This window comes from Pristiophorus japonicus, chromosome 1 (assembly GCF_044704955.1).
Source record: "Pristiophorus japonicus isolate sPriJap1 chromosome 1, sPriJap1.hap1, whole genome shotgun sequence".
Lineage (NCBI taxonomy): Eukaryota > Metazoa > Chordata > Chondrichthyes > Pristiophoridae > Pristiophorus > Pristiophorus japonicus.
Window position 1 is genome coordinate 390,721,492 of NC_091977.1, and position 24,045 is coordinate 390,745,536.

The 24,045-nt window shown below is 45.2% G+C and overlaps 1 protein-coding gene across 15 annotated transcripts in view; it reads left to right on the forward strand.

Moving 5' to 3' along the window:
* Positions 1-24,045, forward strand: part of eya1 (EYA transcriptional coactivator and phosphatase 1) — a 287,775-nt gene that overhangs the window by 42,015 nt on the left and 221,715 nt on the right. For all 15 annotated transcript variants that reach the window (XM_070891236.1, XM_070891245.1, XM_070891238.1 and 12 more), the window contains one exon: positions 3,730-3,807. In XM_070891236.1, coding sequence (XP_070747337.1) covers positions 3,730-3,807 — 78 coding nt within the window. The remainder of the gene's footprint in view (positions 1-3,729; positions 3,808-24,045) is intronic.

Sequence of the window (24,045 nt, forward strand, 5' to 3'; positions counted from 1 at the left end):
TTTGTGTGGCAACATGGCTTTCATTGTATGCATGCTGTCCATGTGGGTTGCACATCGGAGTCGTGAGCAATGTCATCAGTGGATAGCCCTTGTTGCCCAGTAGCCACCCTTTGGTTTGCTGAAATGCAGCTGGTACTGCGGACTGTCGCAGAATGAAGGCATCATGACTGCTTCCAGGATACCTGGCATTGACCACATGATTCGCTGCCTAGGTTTGTCCACTAGCTGGTCATTGGTGAGTGGAATCCCTTTCGGTTCCAGTATATTGCAGAGTCGACATGCGTTACCAGCAAAGCAATGTGCGTGCAGTCATGGGAACCCTGTACCATGGGAAAGCCTGTAATCCTAGCAAAGCGGTGTGCTCGCTTTGTCTGCTGGTCTCTGGCAAGAGAGAATTAAATGTGGTCAGCTCTCTTTGAATAGACTTTCCTGATGCAACAGTGGACTACGAGATGTTGCAGATCGCTCCAGCTCCAGCCTGGAAGGAGCCAAATGCATGAAGGTTCATGGCCACGATCACCTTCAAAAACCACTGTGAATGTGGTCCTTGACAGCACGTGACAGATTTCAGTGAGGATATCCTTACTGAAATGCAGATATCTGACACATCGTTCCTTGCTGAGGTGGGAGAATTGCTCCCTGAACACCCTGGGCAATATGGCCTCCTGCTGTTAACCCTTCTCCATCACCTCCTCCTCTCTCTTCCAGCAGCTTGTTCTGTTCTGCGTGGCCTCTCTTCATTTTTAAAGTCATGCTGTATTCCAAGGGGAATGTCTACTAGTGCACCCATATCTGGGAGTGACTGGTTTGTGCAGAAGCCTTGAAGTCATCAAAAAGTCTTTTGGCACCTGCCATATCTCCCTGTAGACCTTTACAACTTGAAACAACTATAGAAAGCAGCAAACACTTTTATAATCATAGCAACAGCCAGAAGAAATCAACTAGGAACTAACCTGTAAGCATTTGATGATCTCTTTGAATAGCACACGTGTTCAGCTGTGTGAGCTTGAGAGGTCGTTAGCTTGAGTGTTGAGCTCCAAAATGGCACAACTGGCATCAAATCAGCGTTGCATGCTGAGTGACTTCATGATCTGCCTCCTCTGTGGACGTTTACTACATGCGTGCCAATGCACTCACCAATATGGTGTCCGTGCGATTTGCCCCACAAGTGTGCACATGCATCACGGACACTATTTTGGAGTTCGAAGGCCACTCGTAGTGTCCAAAAAATGAGCGACAATTATCACAATTCTGTGCTCAATATATCTGTTTCTCTATCCCTGAACTCTCATCTTTCTTCAGTTTCTCTCCAATCTCTGCGCATGACTCCTCCGTGCTTATCTTGTCCATGAGACCCACTTTCTCCTTCTTGGACCCTATTCCCACTAAACTGCTGACCACCCAACTTCCTTTTCTGGCTCCCGTGTTAGCTGATATTGTTAATGATTGCAGCCTATGACATGATTGACCACTCATTCCTCCTCCAACGCCTCTCCACCGTTGTCCAGCTGGGTGGGGCTGCACTCGCCTGGTTCCATTCTTATTTAACAAATTGTAGCCAGAAAATCTCCTGCAATGGCTTCTCTTCCCACTTCTGCATCGTTACCTCTGGTGTCCCCCAAGGATCTATCCTTGGCCCCCTTCTATTTATCATCTATATGCTGTCCCTTGGCAACATCATCCAAAAAGACAGCGTCAGTTTTCACTTGTATGCTGATGACCCCCAGCTCTATCTCACCACCACTTCTCTCAACCCCTCCACTGACTTTAAATTGTCAGACTGCTTGCCTGACATGGGTGAGCAGAAAATCCCTCTAATTAAATATTGGGAAGACCGAAGCCACTGTCTTCAGTCCCCACCACAAACTCCGTTCCCCAGCCACTGACTCTCTCCCTCTCCCTAACATCTGTCTGAGAATGTACCATACTGTTCATCATCATAGGCAGTCCCTCGGAATCGAGGAAGACTTGCTTCCACTCTAAAAGTGAGTTCTCAGGTGGCTGTACAGTCCAATGCGGGAATTACAGTCTTTTGTCACAGATAGGGCAGACAGTGGTTGAAGGAAAGAGTGGGCGGGGAGCCTGGTTTGCCACACGCTCCTTCCGCTGCCTGCGCTTGTTTTCTGCATGCTCTCGGCAACGGGACTCGAGGTGCTCAGCGCCTTCCCGGATGCTCTTCCTCCACTTTGGGTGGTCTTGGGTAAGGGATTACCAGGTGCCAGTGGGGATGTTGCACTTTATCAAGGAGACTTTAAGGGTGTCCTTGAATTGTTTCCTCTGCCCACCTGGGGCTCGCTTGCAGTGTAGGAGTTCCGAGTAGAGCACTTGCTTAGGGAGCGCTTGCATACTGTTCACAACCTTGGTGTCATATTTGAGCTTGAAATGAGCTTCTATCTGTGCCATAACTAAGACCGCCTATTTCCACTTCCGTAACATTGCCAGTCTCCATCCCGCCTCAGCTTATCTGTTGCTGAAACCCTCATCCATACCTTTGTTTTCTCTCAACTTGTCTATTCCAGCGCACGATGGCTGGCTTCCCACGTACTACCCTCCCATGTTCTACCCTACAAGAAACGGTCGCATAGTGGCTGTGTTACTGGACTAGTAATCCAGAAGCTTGGACTAATGATCCAGCGACAGGAGTTCAAATCCCACCACGGCAGCTGGGGAATTTAAATTCAGTTAATTAAATTAATCTGGAACAAAAAGTATCAATAATTATGACCATAAAACTACCCATCGGGTTCACTTATGTCCTTCAAGGAAGGAAACCTGCGATCCTTACCCAGTCTGGCCTACATGTGACTCCAGACCCACAGCAATGTGGTTGACTCTTAACTTCCCTCTGAAATGGCCTAGCAAGCCACTCAGTTGTTCCAAACCGTTACAAAGAACAGCGGTTCAAGAAGATGGCTCATCACCACCTTCTCAAGGGCAACACCCACATCCCATGGAATAAATTTAAAAAAAATGTAAACTTGTGGTCATTCAAAACCCTGCAGCCTATGCCCTAACACACCAAGTCCCGTTCACTCATCACTCCTGTGCTCACTGATCTACATTGGCTCCCGATTAAGCAATGACTTGATTTTAAAATTCTCAGCCTTGTTTTCAAATCCCTCCAGAGTCTTGCCCCTCCCTATCTCTAAATTTCCTCCAGCTCCACAACCCGAGATATCTGCACTCTTCTAATTCTGGTCTCTTAAGCTCTGGAATTCCCTCCCTAAACCTCTCTGCCCCTCTACCTCTCTTTCCTGCTTTAAGACACTCCTTAAAACCTACCTCTTTAGCCAAGCTTTTGGTCATCAGCCCTAATTTCTCCTTATGTGGCTCGGTGTCAAATTTTGTTTTATTACACTCCTGTGAAGCGTCTTGGGATGTTTTACTACGTTAAAGGCGCTATATAAATACAAGTTGTTGTTGTTTAAAAAATGAAGAAATCACAGCACAGCAGGAGACTGTCCCATCTACCAGTGCTTGCACTTTTGCTGGAGCTTTCTACTCTACTTCCATACGCCTTCTATATCTCATTACTTCAAAACTAGATGTGTGAAATAAGAATACAACCTAATATCTCAATGTTTATAAATGGGAAGCATACTCTCTGCTGCCTGTTTAATACTCCTATTTGCTTATTGATATCAGATGTAATTTTAGTTTCCTTTAAAACATAAGACAAGTGTTCATCAAATGATTGAAATAGTTTCATTTTTTCTGTTTGCTTTTCAGTCAAAACAGAACCAATGAGTAGCAGTGATATTGCCACAACGACAGCAGACGAGTCTTTAGACAATTTCTCAGGATCAGGTAAGAGGGAGTGAAAAGTCTTATGAAGGTCATGGTCCACTGTATATCAAGCAAACCCATTGAAACTGCAGATAAAGGATATGATTCTCAGTTTCAGCTCAGTGAGCAGGCCCTTAGGCAAATTCCACCTCTGAAATGTTACTAAGATGAAAAAAGGACAAGGTGTCATTAGTAATAGCAATAATCCAGCTCAATGTTGTCCTTCTACCTAGGTTTTACTCTATCCATCTTGTTCTATTCCAAAAAAGAAAGAGTACAGGGTGATTAATTAAATTTAAAAAGTTACTTACCTATTTTGTAAATACAATTTTTAGATGGCAGAGATATGTTGCCTTTACCTGGTTTTGTATAATTCTGTATCTAAGATAGTAAACATAGTTCAAGTATTTCATAATATATCCATATTTCATAAATATATTTTGTAAATTTATCAATATTTTATATAGCTTTTATAGTTCATTGTTATAAGATTTTCCTTCAGTTGCAATCAGTTGTAGGGAAAGAGTAAAGTGTAGAGTGAGATTTTTTCTTCAACATACTACCGAATATTCCAGTTTAAAATAATAGTCTCAGAAGAATTTTGCTAATATTTTTGTAAAAATGTAAATTTTCTTACCTGCTTGGAGACACTTGTATCTAGACTCCTCTTTTGATATAATTGATGACCGGAGCCCTCATGCTACCCGGGGAGGCTCCATAGGAAACAACAGAGCTATGGCTTTGAACTGGCCTGAAAACCACTCCAGCTAGAGATGCAGGTTTTCTAGACAAATGTATGGTTTCCTAAGGCCCTGTGGCTTCATAGCGGCTCGCAGACCTCAAATATTCAATGAGAATTATTTTTAACTCTACAAAATGGGGAGGTTCTTTGAACAAAAAGCTTTCCCTCTGGCCTTTCCTGCCTCTTTAAGTATTGCAAAGAAAATGAATTTCATTTAAATCACCTTACAATTCTATGGGCAGTTTCAAGTAGAATGTTGCTGTTTTATGTATATAAGGACATTAGAAGAAACTCTCCTGCTTGCCCAGTGGATAATGCACCAAGTCCAACAACAAAAATCAAAGAGCAAGTTATTATTTAAATGGAGAAAGATTGCAAAGTGCTACAGTACAGCGGGACCTGGGGGTACTTGTGCATGAAACACAACAGGATAGTATGCAGGTACAACAAGTGATCAGGAAGACCAATGGAATCTTGGCCTTTATTGCAAAGGGGATGGAGTATAAAAGCAGGGAAGTCTTGCTACAGATATATAGGGTATTGGTGAGGCCACACCTGGAATACTGCGTGCAGTTTTGGTTTCCACATTTGTGAAAGGATATACTTGCTTTGGAGGCAGATCAGAGAAGGTTCATTAGGTTGATTCTGGAGATGAGGAGGTTGACTTATGAGGAAAGGTTGAGTAGGTTGGGCCTCTACTCATTCGATTTCAGAAGAATGAGAGGTGATCTTATCACAACATATAAGATCATGAGGGGGCTTGACAAGGTGGATGCAGAGAAGATATTCCACTGATAGGGGAGACTAGAACTAGATCATGATCTTAGAATAAGAGGCTGCCCATTTAAAACTGATATGAGGAGAAATTTCTTCTCTCAGAGGGTTGTAAATCTGTGGAATTTGCTGCTTCAGAGAGCTGTGGAAGCTGGGACATTGAATAAATTTAAGACAGAAATAGACAGTTTCTTAAACGATAAGGGGATAAGGGGTTATGGGGAGCGGGCAGGGAAGTGCAGCTGAGTCCATAATCAGATCAGTCACGATCTTATTGAACGGCGGAGCAGGCTTGAGGGGCCGTATGGCCTACTCCTGTTCCTATTTCTTATGTTCTTATTAAGAAATAGAGATTGGTAGCTCACAGGCTTGTTGATCTCAGCTGGGAAGCAGTGTGAACAGTATATGGACTCAGCGCCCTGGGTTGGGGAGGAGAAAAACTGGCCAGGATTCCTACTACTGATTGTTATTCTGCTAGACTATCCACTTTTGTGGATATTGGATTGAGGGCAATATCAGGCTTGGCTGCATTACTTATCACAATCAAGTAATCTGTCAACAAACGTGCGTTAGTATATACACGAAGTGCCACGTATGTGAGTTATGGCGGTATAAGGGAGAGAGCTGATGTCCGCTGTGGAACTGTAACCTTGCAAGAATCTGTGGCTCCAGGGAGAAAGGGGCGGAATTGGAGTTGGGAGAGGAGAAGAAAATTTAAGGCAAATTAGCCACGTCTGATATGCACTGAAGATACTGTAAAACCTGGTGTATGTCATAGTTTTGTGCATGTTTTACATTCCTTGACTATAGGACTGACATAAGCAGTTGTTAAATATTCAGGTTCTTCGGTACAGTTTACTCATTCAACAATTTGATGAAAGTTTCCATAGCTGGATCAATTCTCCGACAATTTGGCATTTGCATCTTTTCGGCTACACTCCCTCTCTCATTTCAAATAGGTGATAATATTTCATAGTCTGGATATTTGGGAGGCTAAAACAATTAATTAAATGTATTTGAAAAATCAGGTAGAGTTAGAAAATGCAGAGTATAAGACTAACAGTACAACAGTAATAAGACAACTGGAATTAATAACCAATAGCCTTTTGTAGCAATTACCACAATCTTAAATAAAAGCAGTCTCTGTGAATTAAAATGGGCTTTTCAGAGGGTGAATCCTAGTGTGCTGCCTGCTATAAGGATAACATATATGAAGAAAGACTTAAAAAATTGGGGCTTTTTAAAATTATGGAGCAATATGTTAGAAGTGTTTCAGTTGTGAAAGGATGGGACTGGATAGATTGAAGAAGGCAATTTCCAGTAGTTATGAGTTCTAGAACGAGGGACCATTTAGAACAGAGGGCAGGAGAAACATCTTCATGGGGAGAAATTGTGAGGCAGTGGAATTCACTTCCAGGGTTAGTAGTTGAGGCAGAATCAATGTTAACATTCAAGATTGGCTAGGTGGATGAAGGAAAAGGGGGCCAATGGATTTGGGAACAGGGTGAGTAAATTTGATTAGGACTATTTGCTTGTATGGAAGGTACACTGACATGGACGGGTTGGGCCAAATGCACTATATCCATGTTGTAACTTCTATGTATTTCTTCCATGCTTTTCTATGGAACATCAATGTACTCAATACCACCACAGTGAATGCTAGCACCCAGGGCTCGAAATTCAGTACCGCTGGAAAGCTAGTTCTCCCCCCACCTTTTTGTGGCCGTTAGCGCTGAAATTTTTTTGTGGCTGGTCCACCCCATATTCAGCTCCAAAAGTGAACAAATGGGTTCCAGAGCTAATAAACCCTTCCAAAGTGGATTTTTTAGCGGTGTGGCTGTCTTAATTTGAGCGTTATTACCACTGAGAAATTCAACATGCAGGTAAGGATTTCTAATGAGCCAGCTGCACTCTGGCTTTTTTAAAGGCCAAGGTTTGCAGCAGGGCCCTGAGGGAGGAAGGAGTTTGGAAGGATGGGTGGTGCAAGAGGTGCAAGGAGAGCCAACAGGTTCACTGATACAGAGCTGGAGACATTGATGGACGGTGTGGAGGACAGAAGAAGAATACTGTTTCCTGATGTGGGGAGACGTGGCAGACAAGCAGTACATAATGCATGGAGGGAGATTGCAGGGGAGGTATCAGGCACCTCCATATATGTGAGGACACACCTTCCAAGGAGGATATTGGCCAGTCTGCACCCGGCACTTTCAGGGTGGTGATGGGTCGACGCCTCCTAGCTCTGGGGTGACAGGGATCCTCCTCCTCCTTCTGTGCCAACTCCTTCTTCTCCTCCTCCTCAGGTGGTACTGCTGGCTTGACCTCCAGCGGCTGTCCCCTCATGATGGCCAGGTTGTGCAGCTTGCAGCAAACCATGACGATAATGGAGACCTGTTGGAGAGTACAGCAAGGTGCCACCAGAGCGGACCAGGCACCGGAATCTCTGCTCAAGGATGCACCTGGTGGCACAATGAGCATCATTGTCTGGATGCTCTGGCACTTTCCTGGGGTTCCGCAGTGGAGTGAGCAGCCAAGTGGACAGGGGGTATCCCTTGTTCCCAAGCAGCCAACCACAATCCTGATTCGGTCCGATGAAAACGGCGGGCACACTGGTCTGGCGCAGAATGAACGAATCATGGCTGCTGCCTCCCTTGCCCGCTGCCTCTCTGCACGGTGTTGACGGCCACACTTTCCCCTGCGTGCCGCCCTGCTTCTGAACAGGTGTATCAGGTGTCACCCTCCCAACACTCCTCCAGTCCTCAGGGTGAACCCTGCCAAGCAGGTCTCTGCAGCCCACAGGCCTCCACTAAAGAGTCAGACCTGAAAGTTGTACAAAAGTACAGGGGTATGTGCAAACCTCTGAGCAGCCCCAGTGGTGTTGCGTTTGAGCACCGCATCGAAAACCTCATGAGGGCATTGCCGGGAAAAGTCCTTTCCCTCTGTGAATTTTGCTGTGGCAGTCCCTTTCCAGTGGCCCACACCCTGCAGAGCTCACCGCTGGAAACCTTCCTTTACAGCAGCTTCACCACGCCGTGTCCGGCGGAATTGAACACCGCTGAAATCCTCCCCAAACTGAATATGGCTCAGGAAGGGAAAAGTACCTCGGTTTTTTTCGATCGACCGCCCAAACTCCTCGGTAGCTGTCCCTTCAGGGACAGTGAATTTCGGGCCCCCAGTCTCTTCATTCCAGTTGGTAGATGAATGCAGTAATGGGCCGTATGCTTCAGGTAGAGGGTTTAATGTGAATGCATAAGCCAAACATCCACTGCAGTAGATGCTAAATTCAGCAGGGAACATCAAAAATTGAATTAACAGCAGCAATTTCAGCTGCAGATTAATTTAAAATCTTTAGCATCACAAACAACAACAATTTGCATTTATATAGTGCCTATAACATGGGGGAAAAAAAGTCTCAAGGTACTATCAGATAAAAATGGACTCCGAGCCAAAGAAGGATATATATAAAGTGGTTGGTCAAAGAGATGGATTTCAAGGAGGCTTTTAAAGGAGGAGAGACAGGTGGAGAGACAGAGGGATGTAGGGAGGCAATTCTAGAGCATAGGGCCGAGATGGCTGAAGGCACAGCTGTCAATATTGTAATACAGCAGAGGAGGACAAAGGGTTTAATTAGGAGAGGGAAAATAGAGTATGAGAGGAAGCTTGCTGGGAACATAAAAACTGACTGCAAAAGCTTCTACAGGTGTGTGAAAAGAAAAAGATTAGTGAAAACAAACGTAGGTCCCTTGCAGTCAGATACAGGTGAATTTACAATGGGGAACAAGAAATGGTGGACCAGTTAAATAATACCAGTTAAAGGAAGAGTAGTGCAAGGAAGGTAGTGCAGGAGTCCCCTGTGGTCATCCCCCTGCAAAACAGATACACCGCTTTGAGTACTGTTGGGGGGGATGACTCATCAGGGGAGGGCAGCAGCAGCCAAGTTCATGGCACCGTGGCTGGCTCTGTTGCACAGAAGGGCAGGAAAAAGAGTGGGAGAGCGATAGTGATAGGGGATTCAATGGTGAGGGGAATAGATAGGCGTTTCTGCGGCCGCAACCGAGACTCCAGGATGGTATGTTGCCTCCCTGGTGCAAGGGTCAAGGATGTCTCGGAGCGGGTGCAGGACATTCTGAAAAGGGAGGGAGAACAGCCAGTTGTCGTGGTGCACATTGGTACCAACGATATAGGTAAAAAAAGGGATGAGGTCCTATGAAACGAATTTAAGGAGCTAGGAGCTAAATTAAAAAGTAGGACCGCAAAAGTAGTAATCTCGGGATTGCTACCAGTGCCACGTGCTAGTCAGAGTAGGAATCGCAGGATAGCGCAGATGAATACGTGGCTTGAGCAGTGGTGCAGCAGGGAGGGATTCAAATTCCTGGGGCATTGGAACCGGTTCTGGGGGAGGTGGGACCAGTACAAACCGGACGGTCTGCACCTGGGCAGGACCGGAACCAATGTCCGAGGGGGAGTGTTTGCTAGTGCTGTTGGGGAGGAGTTAAACTAATATGGCAGAGGGATGGGAACCAATGCAGGGAGACAGAGGGAGACAAAAAGGAGGCAAAAGCAAAAGACAGAAAGGAGATGAGGAAAAGTGGAGGGCAGAGAAACCCAAGGCAAAGAACAAAAAGGGCCACTGTACAGCAAAATTCTAAAAGGACAAAAGGTGTTAAAAAAACAAGCCTGAAGGCTTTGTGTCTTAATGCAAGGAGTATCCGCAATAAGGTGGATGAATTAACTGTGCAAATAGATGTTAACAAATATGATGTGATTGGGATTACGGAGACGTGGCTCCAGGATGATCAGGGCTGGGAACTCAACATCCAGGGGTATTAAACATTCAGGAAGGATAGAATAAAAGGAAAAGGAGGTGGGGTAGCATTGCTGGTCAAAGAGAAGATTAATGCAATAGTTAGGAAGGACATTAGCTTGGATGATGTGGAATCTATATGGGTAGAGCTGCAGAACACCAAAGGGCAAAAAACATTAGTGGGAGTTGTGTACAGACCTCCAAACAGTAGTAGTGATGTTGGGGAGGGTATCAAACAGGAAATTAGGGGTGCATGCAATAAAGGTGCAGCAGTTATAATGGGTGACTTTAATATGCACATAGATTGGGCGAGCCAAACTGGAAGCAATACGGTGGAGGAGGATTTCCTGGAGTGCATAAGGGATGGTTTTCTAGACCAATATGTCGAGGAACCAACGAGGGGGGAGGCCATCTTAGACTGGGTGTTGTGTAATGAGAGAGGATTAATTAGCAATCTCATTGTGCGAGGCCCCTTGGGGAAGAGTGACCATAATATGGTGGAATTCTACATTAGGATGGAGAATGAAACAGTTAATTCAGAGACCATGGTCCAGAACTTAAAGAAGGGTAACTTTGAAGGTATGAGGCGTGAATTGGCTAGGATAGATTGGCGAATGATACTTAAGGGATTGACTGTGGATGGGCAATGGCAGACATTTAGAGACCGCATGGATGAACTACAACAATTGTACATTCCTGTCTGGCGTAAAAAATAAAAAAAAGGGAAGGTGGCTCAACCGTGGCTATCAAGGGAAATCAGGGATAGTATTAAAGCCAAGGAAGTGGCATACAAATTGGCCAGAAATAGCAGTGAAGCTGGGGACTGGGAGAAATTTAGAACTCAGCAGAGGAGGACAAAGGGTTTGATTAGGGCGGGAAAATGGAGTACGAGAAGAAGCTTGCAGGGAACATTAAGGCGGATTGCAAAAGTTTCTATAGGTATGTAAAGAGAAAAAGGTTAGTAAAGACAAACGTAGGTCCCCTGCAGTCAGAATCAGGGGAAGTCATAACTGGGAACAAAGAAATGGCAGACGAATTGGACAAGTACTTTGGTTTGGTATTCACTAAGGAGGACACCAACAACCTTCCGGATATAAAAGGGGTCAGAGGGTCTACTAAGGAGGAGGAACTGAGGGAAATCCTTATTAGTCGGGAAATTGTGTTGGGGAAATTGATGGGATTGAAGGCCGATAAATCCCCAGATCCTGATGGACTGCATCCCAGAGTACTTAAGGAGGTGGGCTTGGAAATAGTGGATGCATTGACAGTCATTTTGCAACATTCCATTGACTCTGGATCAGTTCCTATGGAGTGGAGGGTAGCCAATGTAACCCCACTTTTTAAAAAAGGAGGGAGAGAGAAAACAGGGAATTATAGACTGGTCAGCTTGACCTCAGTAGTGGGTGAAATGATGGAATCAATTATTAAGGATGTCACAGCAGTGCATTTGGAAAATGGTGACATGATAGGTCCAAGTCAGCATGGATTTGTGAAAGGGAAATCATGCTTGACAAACCTTCTGGAATTTTTTGAGGATGTTTCCAGTAAAGTGGACAAGGGAGAACCAGTTGATGTGGTATATTTGGACTTTCAGAAGGCTTTCGACAAGGTCCCACACAAGAGATTAATGTGCAAAGTTAAAGCGCATGGGATTGGGGGTAGTGTGCTGACTTGGATTGAGAACTGGTTGTCAGACAGGAAGCAAAGAGTAGGAGTAAATGGGTACTTTTCAGAATGGCAGGCAGTGACTAGTGGGGTACCGCAAGGTTCTGTGCTGGGGTTCCCCAGCTGTTTACATTGTACATTATGATTTAGATGAGGGGATTAAATGTAGTATCTCCAAATTTGCGGATGACACTAAGTTGGGTGGCAGTGTGAGCTGCGAGGAGGATGCTATGAGGCTGCAGAGTGACTTGGATAGGTTAGGTGAGTGGGCAAATGCATGGCAGATGAAGTATAATGTGGATAAATGTGAGGTTATCCACTTTGGTGCCAAAAACAGAGAGACAGACTATTATCTGAATGGTGACAGATTAGGAAAAGGGGAGGTGCAATGAGACCTGGGTGTCATGGTACATCAGTCATTGAAGGTTGGCATGCAGGTACAGCAGGCGGTTAAGAAAGCAAATGGCATGTTGGCCTTCATAGCGAGGGGATTTGAGTACAGGGGCCGGGAGGTGTTGCTACAGTTGTACAGGGCCTTGGTGAGGCCACACCTGGAGTATTGTGTACAGTTTTGGTCTCCTAACTTGAGGAAGGACATTCTTGCTATTGAGGGAGTGCAGCGAAGATTCACCCGACTGATTCCCGGGATGGTGGGACTGACCTATCAAGAAAGACTGGATCAACTGGGCTTGTATTCACTGGAGTTCAGAAGAATGAGAGGGGACCTCATAGAAACGTTTAAAATTCTGACGGGTTTAGACAGGTTAGATGCAGGAAGAATGTACCCAATTTTGGGGAAGTCCAGAACCAGGGGTCACAGTCTAAGGATAAGGGGTAAGCCATTTAGGACCGAGATGAGGAGAAACTTCTACACCCAGAGAGTGGTGAACCTGTGGAATTCTCTACCACAGAAAGTTGTTGAGGCCAATTCACTAAATATATTCAAAAGGGAGTTAGATGAAGTCCTTACTACTCGGGGGATCAAGGGGTATGGCGAGAAAGCAGGAATGGGGTACTGAAGTTGCATGTTCAGCCATGAACTCATTGAATGGCGGTGCAGGCTAGAAGGGCTGAATGGCCTACTCCTGCACCTATTTTCTATGTTTCTATGTACTTTGGTTCTGTCTTCACGAAGGAAGGCACAAATAACCTTCCGGAAATACTAGGAGACCGAGGTTCTAGTGAGAAGGAGAAACTGAAGGAAATCCTGGGAAACGGTGGGAAATGGTGTTCAGGAAATTGATGGGATTGAAGGCCGTTAAGTCCCCGGGGCCTGATAGTCTGCATCCCAGAGTACTTAAGGAAGTGGCCCTCGAAATAGTGGATGCACTGGTGATCATTTTCCAACAGTCTATCAACTCTGGATCGGTTCCTATGGACTGGAGGGTAGCTAATGTCACACCATATTTTAAGAAAGAAAGGAGGGAGAGAGAAAACGGGTAATTATAGTCCGGTTAGCCTGACATCAGTCGAGGGGAAAATGTTGGAATCAATTATTAAAGATGAAATAGCAGCACATTTGGAAAGCAGTGACAGGATCGGCCCAAGTTAGCATGGATTTATGAAAGGGATTCTTCTAGAATCTTTTGAGGATGTAACTTGTAGAGTGGACAAGGGAGAACCAGTGGATGTGGTGTATTTGGACTTTCAAAAAACTTTTGACAAGGTCCCATACAAGAGATTGGTGTGCAAAATTAAAGCACATGGTATTGGGGTAATGTACTGATGTGGATAGAGAACTGGTTGGCAGACAGGGAGCAGAGAGTTGGGATTAATGGGTTCTTTTCAGAATGGCAGGCAGTGAAACATTTAAAATGCTGACGGGACTGGACAGGTTAGATGCAGGAAGAATGTTCCCAATGTTGGAGAAGTCCAGAACCAGGGGACATAGTCTAAGGATAAGGAGTAAGCCATTTAGGACTGAGATGAGGAGAAACTTCTTCACTTAGAGAGTTGTTAATCTGTGGCATTCCCTACGGCAGAGATGTTGATGCCAGTTCATTGGATATATTCAAGGGGGAGTTAGATATGGACCTTACGGCTAAAGGGATCAAGGGGTATGGAGAGAAAGCAGGAAAGGGGTACTGAGGTGAATGATCAGCCATGATCTTATTGAATGGCGGTGCAGGCTTGAAGGGCCAAATGGCCTACTCCTGCACCTATTTTCTATGTTTCTATATTTCTATATTGGGGCGAGTGGGGGAAGAGCACAAAAAGCTAGAGTCAGAGGAAAGGAGATTTGTGGAATGGTGGGGTGGGTGTTGTCGGACTGGAGGAGCTAACAGAGATAGGAAGGGGAAAAACTCTGAAGTGATATAAACATGAGGATGAGAAGTTTACGTTTTAGGCTTTGGGGACTGAGATCCAATGTAGGTCAGTGAGGACTGGGCTGAATAAGACCTGGTGCGGAATAGGATACGGCAGCAAAGCATTGGATAAACTATAGTTTACAGAGTGTGGATGATGTAAGTTTGGCCAGGAAACTACATAGTCGTATCTTAAAGTGACCAAGGCATGAATAAGGATTTTGGCAGGAGATAGAAACATAGAAACACAGAAAATAGGTGCAGGAGTAGGCCATTCGGCCCTTCGAGCCTGCACCGCTATTCAATGAGTTCATGGCTGAACATGCAACCTCAGTACCCCATACCTGCTTTCTCGCCATACCCTTTGATCCCCCTAGTAGTAAGGACTACATCTAATATTCCTTCTCCTCTCGTTGCCATCCTGGATGGGTGAAAAAAATGGATGAGTGTCACAGAATTACGCGTCATGGCAGCTGCCAATGAAACTGGTGCAGACTTGCATTATCCTTCATCTGTGATCACATACCAGTTAAACGTGGATGGAGTGGATGCCAATCCTATTCACATAAGCTTTTGGCTCATTTTCTTATACCAGATGGCTTCAGGAGAGTAATCTGTTATGCCCGTGACACGAGGAAGCCCGCCACTGCTGGAAATATCAGAGCTCTCTCATTCTGGCTGTTGGCCACCATCGCAAAGGTAAAGAGCGTATTTGTGACCTGACTTATGCAGCTGTGCACTGCAGACTTGTAGCTGTGGAAGATGTCCTCATGCAGTAGCCTGGAAGGAGCCGGTGATGAAAAAGCAAAGGATGAGCTGAGGAAGGCAATATTACAATGGTGGAAGTAGGCATTCTTTGTTCTGGATAGTGTATGGGATTGGAAGTTCAACACTGGGTCGAATAGGATAGTGAGTTGCAAACAGTCTGATTCAGCCTGAGATAGTGGCCGGAGATGGAATTGCTGGTGAGCGTTCAGAGTTTGTGGGTCGGATCAAAGACGATGGTTTCAGTCTTTTCAGTGTTCAACTGGAAGGAAATTGCATCTCATCCATGACTGGATATCAGACAAGCAGTCTGACAACACAGGCAGTGGAGGGGTTGAGAGATGTGATGGAATGGTAGAGCTGGGTGTTGGCAGCTAGCCATGTCTTGCAAATGATGTTGCCAAAGGGCAGTATATAGATGACTCACTGGCTTTTAAATAGGAAAAACCGCGCATGCCCGATATATTGAACGGGCCACACACCAAAAATAGATTGAAGGGAACAATGCCCACCCGTATGGTATGCTGGTGTTGTATAGTGACAGACTTGTATCCACAATTATTACACAAGTGTTGTATAGTGACAGACTTGTACTCACAATTACTACATGTGTTATCCAGTGACAGACGTGTATCCACCATCTTGGAACATCGTGGATTAAGTGCGGCGAATGAGGGTACGGGGCCCAGAAGAGCCGAGGGCTCAGAGGCAGCATGGGCCAGCCCACACTGCGATATATGTGTGTGCACTAGGTCCATGCAGCAGAGCTGGTCTCCAGTCATCCTGGTTCAACCCTTGCCACTGGATAAAGGCCTAGCTCTGTCGAGCCCGTATGGTGGCCGGTGTGCAACGGTCACCACACGTTAAAAAAGTCCATACACAGGCATTTTCCACCCCCTCAATTGAGTTCAGGACTGGAGCATCAGGTCCTTCATTGAAGCATCTGTGAACTCTTGTGGAAGCAAGTCATCCTCATTCGAGGGACCGCCTATGATGATGATATAGATGAGGAAACGAATCAGACCAAGGATAGATTCTTGGGGTTTCCAAAGGTAAAAAGAGAAGCCATTACTGGGGATGCTCTGGCTACAATCAGATAATTAACAGTGGAACCAAGCAAGGACAATTCTACTGAGCTGGACAATAGAAGAAAGGCGTTAGAGAATGATGGTGTGGTCGATTCTGTCAAAGGCTGCAGAGACGTTGGTTCGGATGAGGAAAGATAATGTACCAAGGTCACAGTCACGGAGGCTGTCATCTTTTACTTGCTTATAGCTGTTTCAGTGCTGTAGCAGGGGTGGAGACTGATTGGAGAAATTCAAACAGAGAGTTGTGGGAAGGATGGGCATGGATTTGAGTGATAACCACATGATCAAGAACTGTAGAAAGGAAAGGAAGGTTGGTGGTTTTTAATACAGAGGGATGAAGGGTAGATTTTTAAGGAGGGGATGATGATGGCACTTTTGAAAGGAGGGAGACAGTACCTGAGTAGAGGGAGCCATTTAGGAAGAAGAGTAGGCCATTCAGCCCCTTGACTAGTTCCACCATGGATGATATCTATCTAAACTTAATTTACCTGTTTGTTCCAAATCCTCACCTAATAAAACTCTACCAACTCCATTCTGAAAATTTCAATTGACCCAGCATCCACAGCCTTTTGGCGGCGGTGGGAGGAAGGGGGAGGGCGGTGCGGGGGGCGGGGGGAGGGGGGCGAGTTCCAAATTTCCACTGCCCTTTGTGTGAAAAAATACTTCCTGATTTCACACCTAAATGGTCTGGCTCTAATTTTAAGGATATGCCCTCTTGTTCTCAATTCCCCCGCCAGAGGAAATCATTTCTTTCTACCCTGCTCAATCCCTTAATCATTTGATATGATCTGGAATGCATTGTCTGAAAGGGTGGTGGGAGCACATTCAATAGTAACTTTCAAATGGGAATTGTCTATATACTGGAAAAAGAGAAATTTGCAGGGCTTTGAGGAAAGGGCAGGCAAATGGCCTCCTTCTGTGCTGTATGATTCTGTGATTTTAAATACCTCGATTAGCTCAAATCTCTACCTTCTAAATTCAAGATAATACAAGCCAGGTTTATGCAACCTGTCCTCATAATTTAATCCTTTAAGCCCTGGTATCATTCTGGTCAATCTGCTCTGTTCGCTTTCCAAGGCCAATATATGAGATTCAGTGCTCAAAACTGAATGCTGTATTCTAGCTGGAGTCTGACTAAGGCTGTGTACAACTAAAGCATCACTTTCTCACTTTTGAATTCCAACCCTTTCAGATAAAGGCCAACATTCCATTAACCTTATTGATTACTTTTTGTACCTGTGCATCAGCTTTCAGTAATTTGTGTACATAGATATCTAAATCCCTCTGCTCCCCCACAACACTGAGGGGGAGAAAATGGCCTGCCTTGTGCCTTCAGTTAGTACCTGTGGGGCAGCGGTAATGTGGTGTTGCAGGGCGCTATGAATGTAGCGATGCCCATGAACTTGGCTGGTGGTTTTGCGCTGGCACTAACACTTACCGCCTCGCTCACTTGCGCCCCGGAGATCATCTGGTGAGCAGTGCCCTGGATACAATATTCACTCCCGCCCACGGCAGTATCACCGGGCATCAGCAACCGCAGCTGCAGGAGGCATTGTCACCTCGGCTGGCTGTTTGGGGAGCGCTAATTAAAGGCAGTGGTGGTCAGGTAGGGCAAAATTTATTTCTCTCACCAGTTTGGTGTTTTTTGCTTTTTTTGGACCCCGCGATTGCTCAGCCCTGCACCCTCTTAGAGCGCTTGGGACTGCTATGGATGTAGCGCAGATGCCATGGCCCAACACAGACAGCAGAAAAACTCAGTCACCCCAGCATCGGCCCTTCCCTTTAAGCGAGAGAAGGAACCTCCAAAGGTTGGAGCGCTGCCCCGAACATTGCTCAGCGCTCTGCTGATACCGCCCCTCTCACTCCCTTTAGCATTCTAAGGGAAGTGATTGCACTTGATTTAGTGCTCCACTTTCCTCTTGGAGTGCTAAACTGGAAGTTCCCATCAGCTTCAAATCTTTTTCACCTGGCGATACATTTGCGCTCTCGCAAAAGTTAGTGCCACAAACAGGTCGCTATGCAATTACAAGCCCCTCGTCTCTCATCATTAATAAAATATTCCAGTTTGTCTTTCTCAGATCTAAAGTGGATACTTCACACTTCCCCATATTAAATTCCATCTGCCATAGTTTTGGCCATTCACGTGAGTAATTTCAACTTTGGGTAATAGTGTATAATGGACAGCTGATCCAATATCGCCTGTTATACACTATCGCCTGAAGTCACTTCATCCCCACTTAGTCTTTCTATATCCCTTTGTAACTTCTTGTTCCCATCCACACAACTTATGGATATACTTCTATTCCTTCATCCAAGTCATTGATATATAAGGTGAAAAGCTGAAGGCCCTGGAGAACACCACTTGACACAAACGCTCCTTGTAAGCCGCGTGGCTGTGCTGCTCTCTGCGGGTCCCACGTAGCCTGGGATTGGTTTATCCCATGTTAAATTTTGCATATGTGTGAAACTGCGAATGGGCCATGCAGCTCCTTAAAGGGGACATGCACCCCTCCAAATATTAGGGGAAATATTCCTGGTCACATCCTGCCAATCAGAGAACAAATCCTTTATCCCTACCCTCCCAACTAATTTGTTTTTATTTATTCCTGGAATGTGGGCATCACTGGTAAGGCCAACATTTATTGTCCATCCTTGGACCGCTGCAATCTGTGTGGTGAAGTTACTCCTAAAGTGCTGACTTTGTCACAGCAGTTTCATACAACTGAGTGGCTTGCTAGGCCATTTCAGAGGGCAGTTAAGAGTCAACCACATTGCTGTGGGTCTGGAGTCACATATAGGCCAGAGAGGGTCAGAATGGAAGGTTTCCTTCCCTGAAGGACATTAGTGAGTCAGTTGTTTTTTATGACAATTCAGGAGTTTCATTATTGATACCAGATTTATTTAATTAACTGAATTTAAATCCCCCAGCTGCCATAGTGGGATTTGAGCTCATGTTTCCAGATTATTAGTCCAGGCCTCTGGATGACTAGTCCAGTAACATAACCACTATGCTACCGATCCATGTCACAACATTTACAATATCCGCTCACATGGAGTCCAGGAAAGGAAGTTGGGTGCTCACGAGTTTAGTAGGAATGGGGTCAAGGGAGCAAAAAGTGGGTCTGATGGACAAGATGAGTTCGGAGCGGGCACGTGGGGAGATAGGAGAGAGACGTTGGTTCAGAGCTAGGGTAAGGAGAGCCTGGGGAGAGGTTTGGTGAAGAAGGGAAACTGTTTTTATTTAGCATGTTTTTTTTGCCAGTTTCAAGCTTGTTAAGGCCGATTTGTTAAACCACTGGTTCCATCAGCACTACTCTCCAATGAAATCCATTTATATACTCCAGTCATGTATCCAAAATATCATTGAGGCTCTGTTAAGTCAGGCCTGTCATTCTCTGCACTTTGGCTGCAGCAGTAGAGACCTCAGCAACTTGGCTTATTTGATAATGACAGCTTCTCAAGGGTGCAGGATTACAATTGATTGCAAAACACCGAGGCTCCATCAGGCCAAACCATGCCATACAAAAATAGGAAATAATATTATTCAGTCAGTGATCAAGTAGTATGTGATGTCCTGAGCATCCTCCAATTTAATGCCACATATCCTGGGTGTTGCATAGTGTAACATTCCACATCTAACAAACTGCAATATTCCATCAAACAAGATTTATTCCAGGGGGGTAGCATGCTGCATGGATTGCTTCTGAGGCTTTCTGAGGAGTCACTGATCAAACAATGACTCTCTCTCACCCTAGCTGTTCCCCAAGGTACAGTCCTGATCTTCGCTCCCTTAAGTCTAAGGGACACAGACTTGAACGGATATGATGGATAACTGGTTTAGCCATTCACCGCCAAACATTGTTGGATCCTGCTCTCATCTGCCAAAATCGCTCACTATTCCAGAATCATTCTGGAATGTAAAGATAAACCCCGGCTTCTATTCTCCACTGCAAACCACCTTTTTAAACCCCTCTCCCCAGTCTCCACCCTCACCTCCGACAATAAGTGTGAGGAGCACATGGACTTTTTTGTCTCTAAGATTAAGACCGTCCGTTCGGCCACCTCTGCCTCTTCCATTCCTTCCCCTAGCTCACCGGGCTAAACTTCCTTTAAGGATCCCTCCTGCCGCACATCTTTCTCCAGTTTCTCTCCGATCTTCCCTCATGACCTTTACGAGCTCACCCTGTCCATGAGACCCACTTCCTGCTCCCTTGACACTATTCCCACCAAACTGCTGACCAACCAACTTCCTTTTCTGGCTCCCATGTTAGCTGATATTGTTAATGGTTCTTTCTCCTCAGGTACTGTCCCCATCTTCCTCAAATCTGCTGTCATCATCCTTCTCAAAAAAACAACCCTCAACCCCTCCGTCCTTGCAAACTACCACCCCATCTCCAACCTCTCTTTCCTCTCCAAAGTCCTTGAATGTGTTGTCGCCTCCCAAATCTGTGGCCATCTTTCCCGCAATTCCATGTTTGAATCCCTCCAATCCGGATTCCGTGCCTCCCCCAGTACCGAAATGGCTCTCATCAAAGTCACAAATGACATCCTTTGTGACTATGACAAAGGTAAGCTATTCCTCCTCGTCCTTCTTGACTTGTCTGCAGCCTTTGACAAGGTTGACTGTTCAATCCTCCCTTATGCCTTGTCCAGCTGAGTGGAACTGCACTTGCCTGGTTCCATTCTTACCCATCTAACCGTAGCCAATCACTTGCTACGGCTTTTCTTCCCGCCCCAGCATTGTTACCTCTGGTGTCCCCCAAGGATCTATCCTTGGTCCCCTCCTATTTCTCATCTACATGTTGCCCCTTGGCAACATCATCCAAAAACACAGCATCAGTTTCCACATGTACGCTGATGACACTAAGCTCTACCTCACTACCACTACTCACGACCCCTCCACGGTCTCTAAATTGTCAGACTGCTTATCCGACATCCAGTTCTGGATGGGCATAAATTTTCTCCAATTGAATATTGGGAAGACCGAAGCCATTGTTTTCGGTCCCTGCCACAAACTCCGTTCCCCAGCCACGGACTCTATCCCTCTCCCCAACTCCTGTCTGAGGCTGAACCAAGCTGTTGACAACTTTGGTGTCACATTTGACCCTGAAATGAGCTTTCAATCATATATCTGCAGCATAACTAAGACCGCTATTTCCACCTCCGTAACATTGGCCATCTCCGCCCTTGCCTCAGCTCATCCGCTGCTGAAACCCTCATCCATGCCTTTGTTATCTCTCGACTTGACTATTCCAATGCACTCCTGGCTGGCGTCCTACATTCTACCCTACGTAAACTGGAGGTGATCGAAAACTTGGCTGCCTGTGTCCTAACTCTCACGAAGTCTCGCTCACAAATCAACCCTGTGCTCGCTGACTTACATTGGCCTCCGGTTAAGCAACACCTCGATTTCAAAATTCTCATCCTTATTTTCGAATCCCTCCATGGCCTCACCCTCCCTATCTCTGTAATCTTCTCCAGCAACACAACCCCACGAGATGTCTGCGCTCCTCTAATTCTGCCCTGCTGAGCATCCCCGATTGTAATCGTTCAACCATTGGTGGTTGTGCCTTCTGTTGTTGAGGCCCCAAGCTCTAGAACTCCCTGCCTAAACCTCTCCGCCTCTCTATCTTTCTTTCCTCCAAGACACTGCTTAAAACCTACCTCTTTGAACATGCTTTTGGTCACCTGCGCTAATTTCTACTTATACGGGTCGGTGTGAAATTGTTTTATCTCATAATACTCCTGTGAAGCGCCTTGGGACATTTCACTACGTTAAAGGCACTATATAAATACAAGTTGTTGTTTTGTTGTTTCAATCTTGGTTAATGATACTAGTCACTCTGGCAACTGATATGGCTGAGAGGGTGCATATTGAGCAGTGCTTTGCAGTCCTGATACAATGATTCGTTTGCCTCAATCTCTGAGAGGGGCAGGCTGTTTTATAGCGGGTTGGGGGTGTTTCCTTGCAATACCCCCAGAAAAGGTGTCTAAAATAATTAGGGGGGTTGCTTAATAATATTGGAATCAAGAGAGGCATCAGCATGCAAGAGTCCAATGTGTTGCTGCCTTCAGGGGATGAGCAAGATAAAGAGGTACTCAAAGGCATAGTTGAAGTGAATGATGTATTACTGCCAGAAAGTCAGCTTTTTACATTTATTTTCCATATTGTATCAACATTGAAAGTGATGAGCCTACTGTTATTCCAAAGGTCTGTTTTTAAAACTGTCTATGTTAATTCTATTCCCTCGCGTATTCCTACGTCACTCAATTTTTCACTGAATATACAACACATCGTCAGTATTAAATTTCATTTGCCATTTTCCTGCACAATTGCATAATTGATTTAAACCCATCTGTAAATAGTTAACTGCATCCTCTGTCCCTACTACTATCCCTATTTTAGTGTTGTCTGGCAATTTGACCACTTACAATTTACTGCTGCATCCAGAGGATTTAATTTGATAAGAAAGAACATGCACTAACCCCTGTGGCACTCCACTCAACAGTCTGATATGAAAACTCTCATAAGTACTGTCTTTTTCATATTTAGCCATGTCTTTTTTCAGTCCCATTCTAACCTGGAATTTTATAGCCTTTAGTTTTATAAGTAATCTCTCATATGACACTATGTCAAAGCCTTTCTGAAAGTCCAGTTAGCCTATATGACAAGGACTTCCACTTGCTGATTTATTAGTAATATCCACAAAGAAGTTGAGCAGGATCTGAGTTGGAAACGGTATGAAATCGACAACTCTATTAGGACTTGTGTACCATATTTACTAGAAAGGTTCCAGGATGAGGGATTACAGTTACATGGATACACAGGAGAAGCTGGGGTTGTTCTTCTTAAAGCAGAGGTGGCTAAGTGGAGATTTGATAGAGGTGAATAAAATCATGAAGGACTTAGATAGAGTAAATAATGAGAAACTCTTGCCAATGGCTACAGGGTCGCTAACCAGAGGGCACAGATTTAAGGGGAAAAAAAACAGAGGTAACATGAGGAAAAATATTTTTATGCAACAACTGGTTAGGATTTGGAATTCAGTGCCTGATAGGGTGGTGGAAGCAGATTTCAATAGCCTTCAACAGGGAATTGGATAAATATTTGAAGGACAAAAAATTGCAGGGATATGATGAAAGAGTGGGGGAGTGGGACTAACTGGATTGTTCTTCGAAAGAGCCGGCGCAGACTCGATTGGCTGAATGGCCTCCTTCTGTGCTGTAATATTCTACGATATTTGCAAATACAGCTGCATTTTACAAGGTCCAGTCTTTACACTGAATTTAAAAGTACATAGATTAGTATCATAGGAGTTTCACTTCTAACTATAAGATATATTCTGTTCTCCTATGCGGCGCTCACAGGGGCACATTATGGGAAATTGTTGCCTGGATTTTAAGTTTGTGACACACTGGGAGTGGGGGCATCGGTGCTGTGTGAGAATCCTGGAAGTCAGTGCACCACGTCTGTCAGTGGCTTTTTAACCCAGCCACTGCATTACCATACAATTTTCGCGTTCACAACCAATGAGAGTCAGCGGGCGTGATGACGACCCGCATGGCATGATTTCAACTCCAGAATTCAAAGGGACACCTCAATCATGCAATTTGAAGGAATTTGCAGTTGGGAGTCAAAGAGAAGTAAGTGCCAGAATGGAGTCCAAAAGGTCAAAGGCTGCAACTCAATTCAGTGAAGACTCCTTGGATCTGCTGCTGGTGGCTGTGAGAACCTGGAAGGATACACTCTTCCCTAGTGACGGAATGCTGAATGCGGCTGGGGACACCAAGAAGGTGTGGTTGGAGGTGGCACAAGAGGTCAGTAGCAGGAGCATGGTGCCATGCGCATGGTTACAATGTAAGAAGTGGATCAATGACCTAAGCAGGGCAGGAAAGATGAGAGCAATGGTACATTCACCTATATCCGGATGTGTGTATCATCCCAACCCCCTCACTCTGCCTTCTCAAGCCTACTCCAGCACATCACTGCTCATATCAATTTACCTTGCAGGTACACCCATCCCTCTCTCTCTATGCACTTCCTCACATCCCCATCTGTCCATCTACCACTGACACTCGCCCTCATCCTTATGCAATGTTATCCCTCTCCCTCATGGG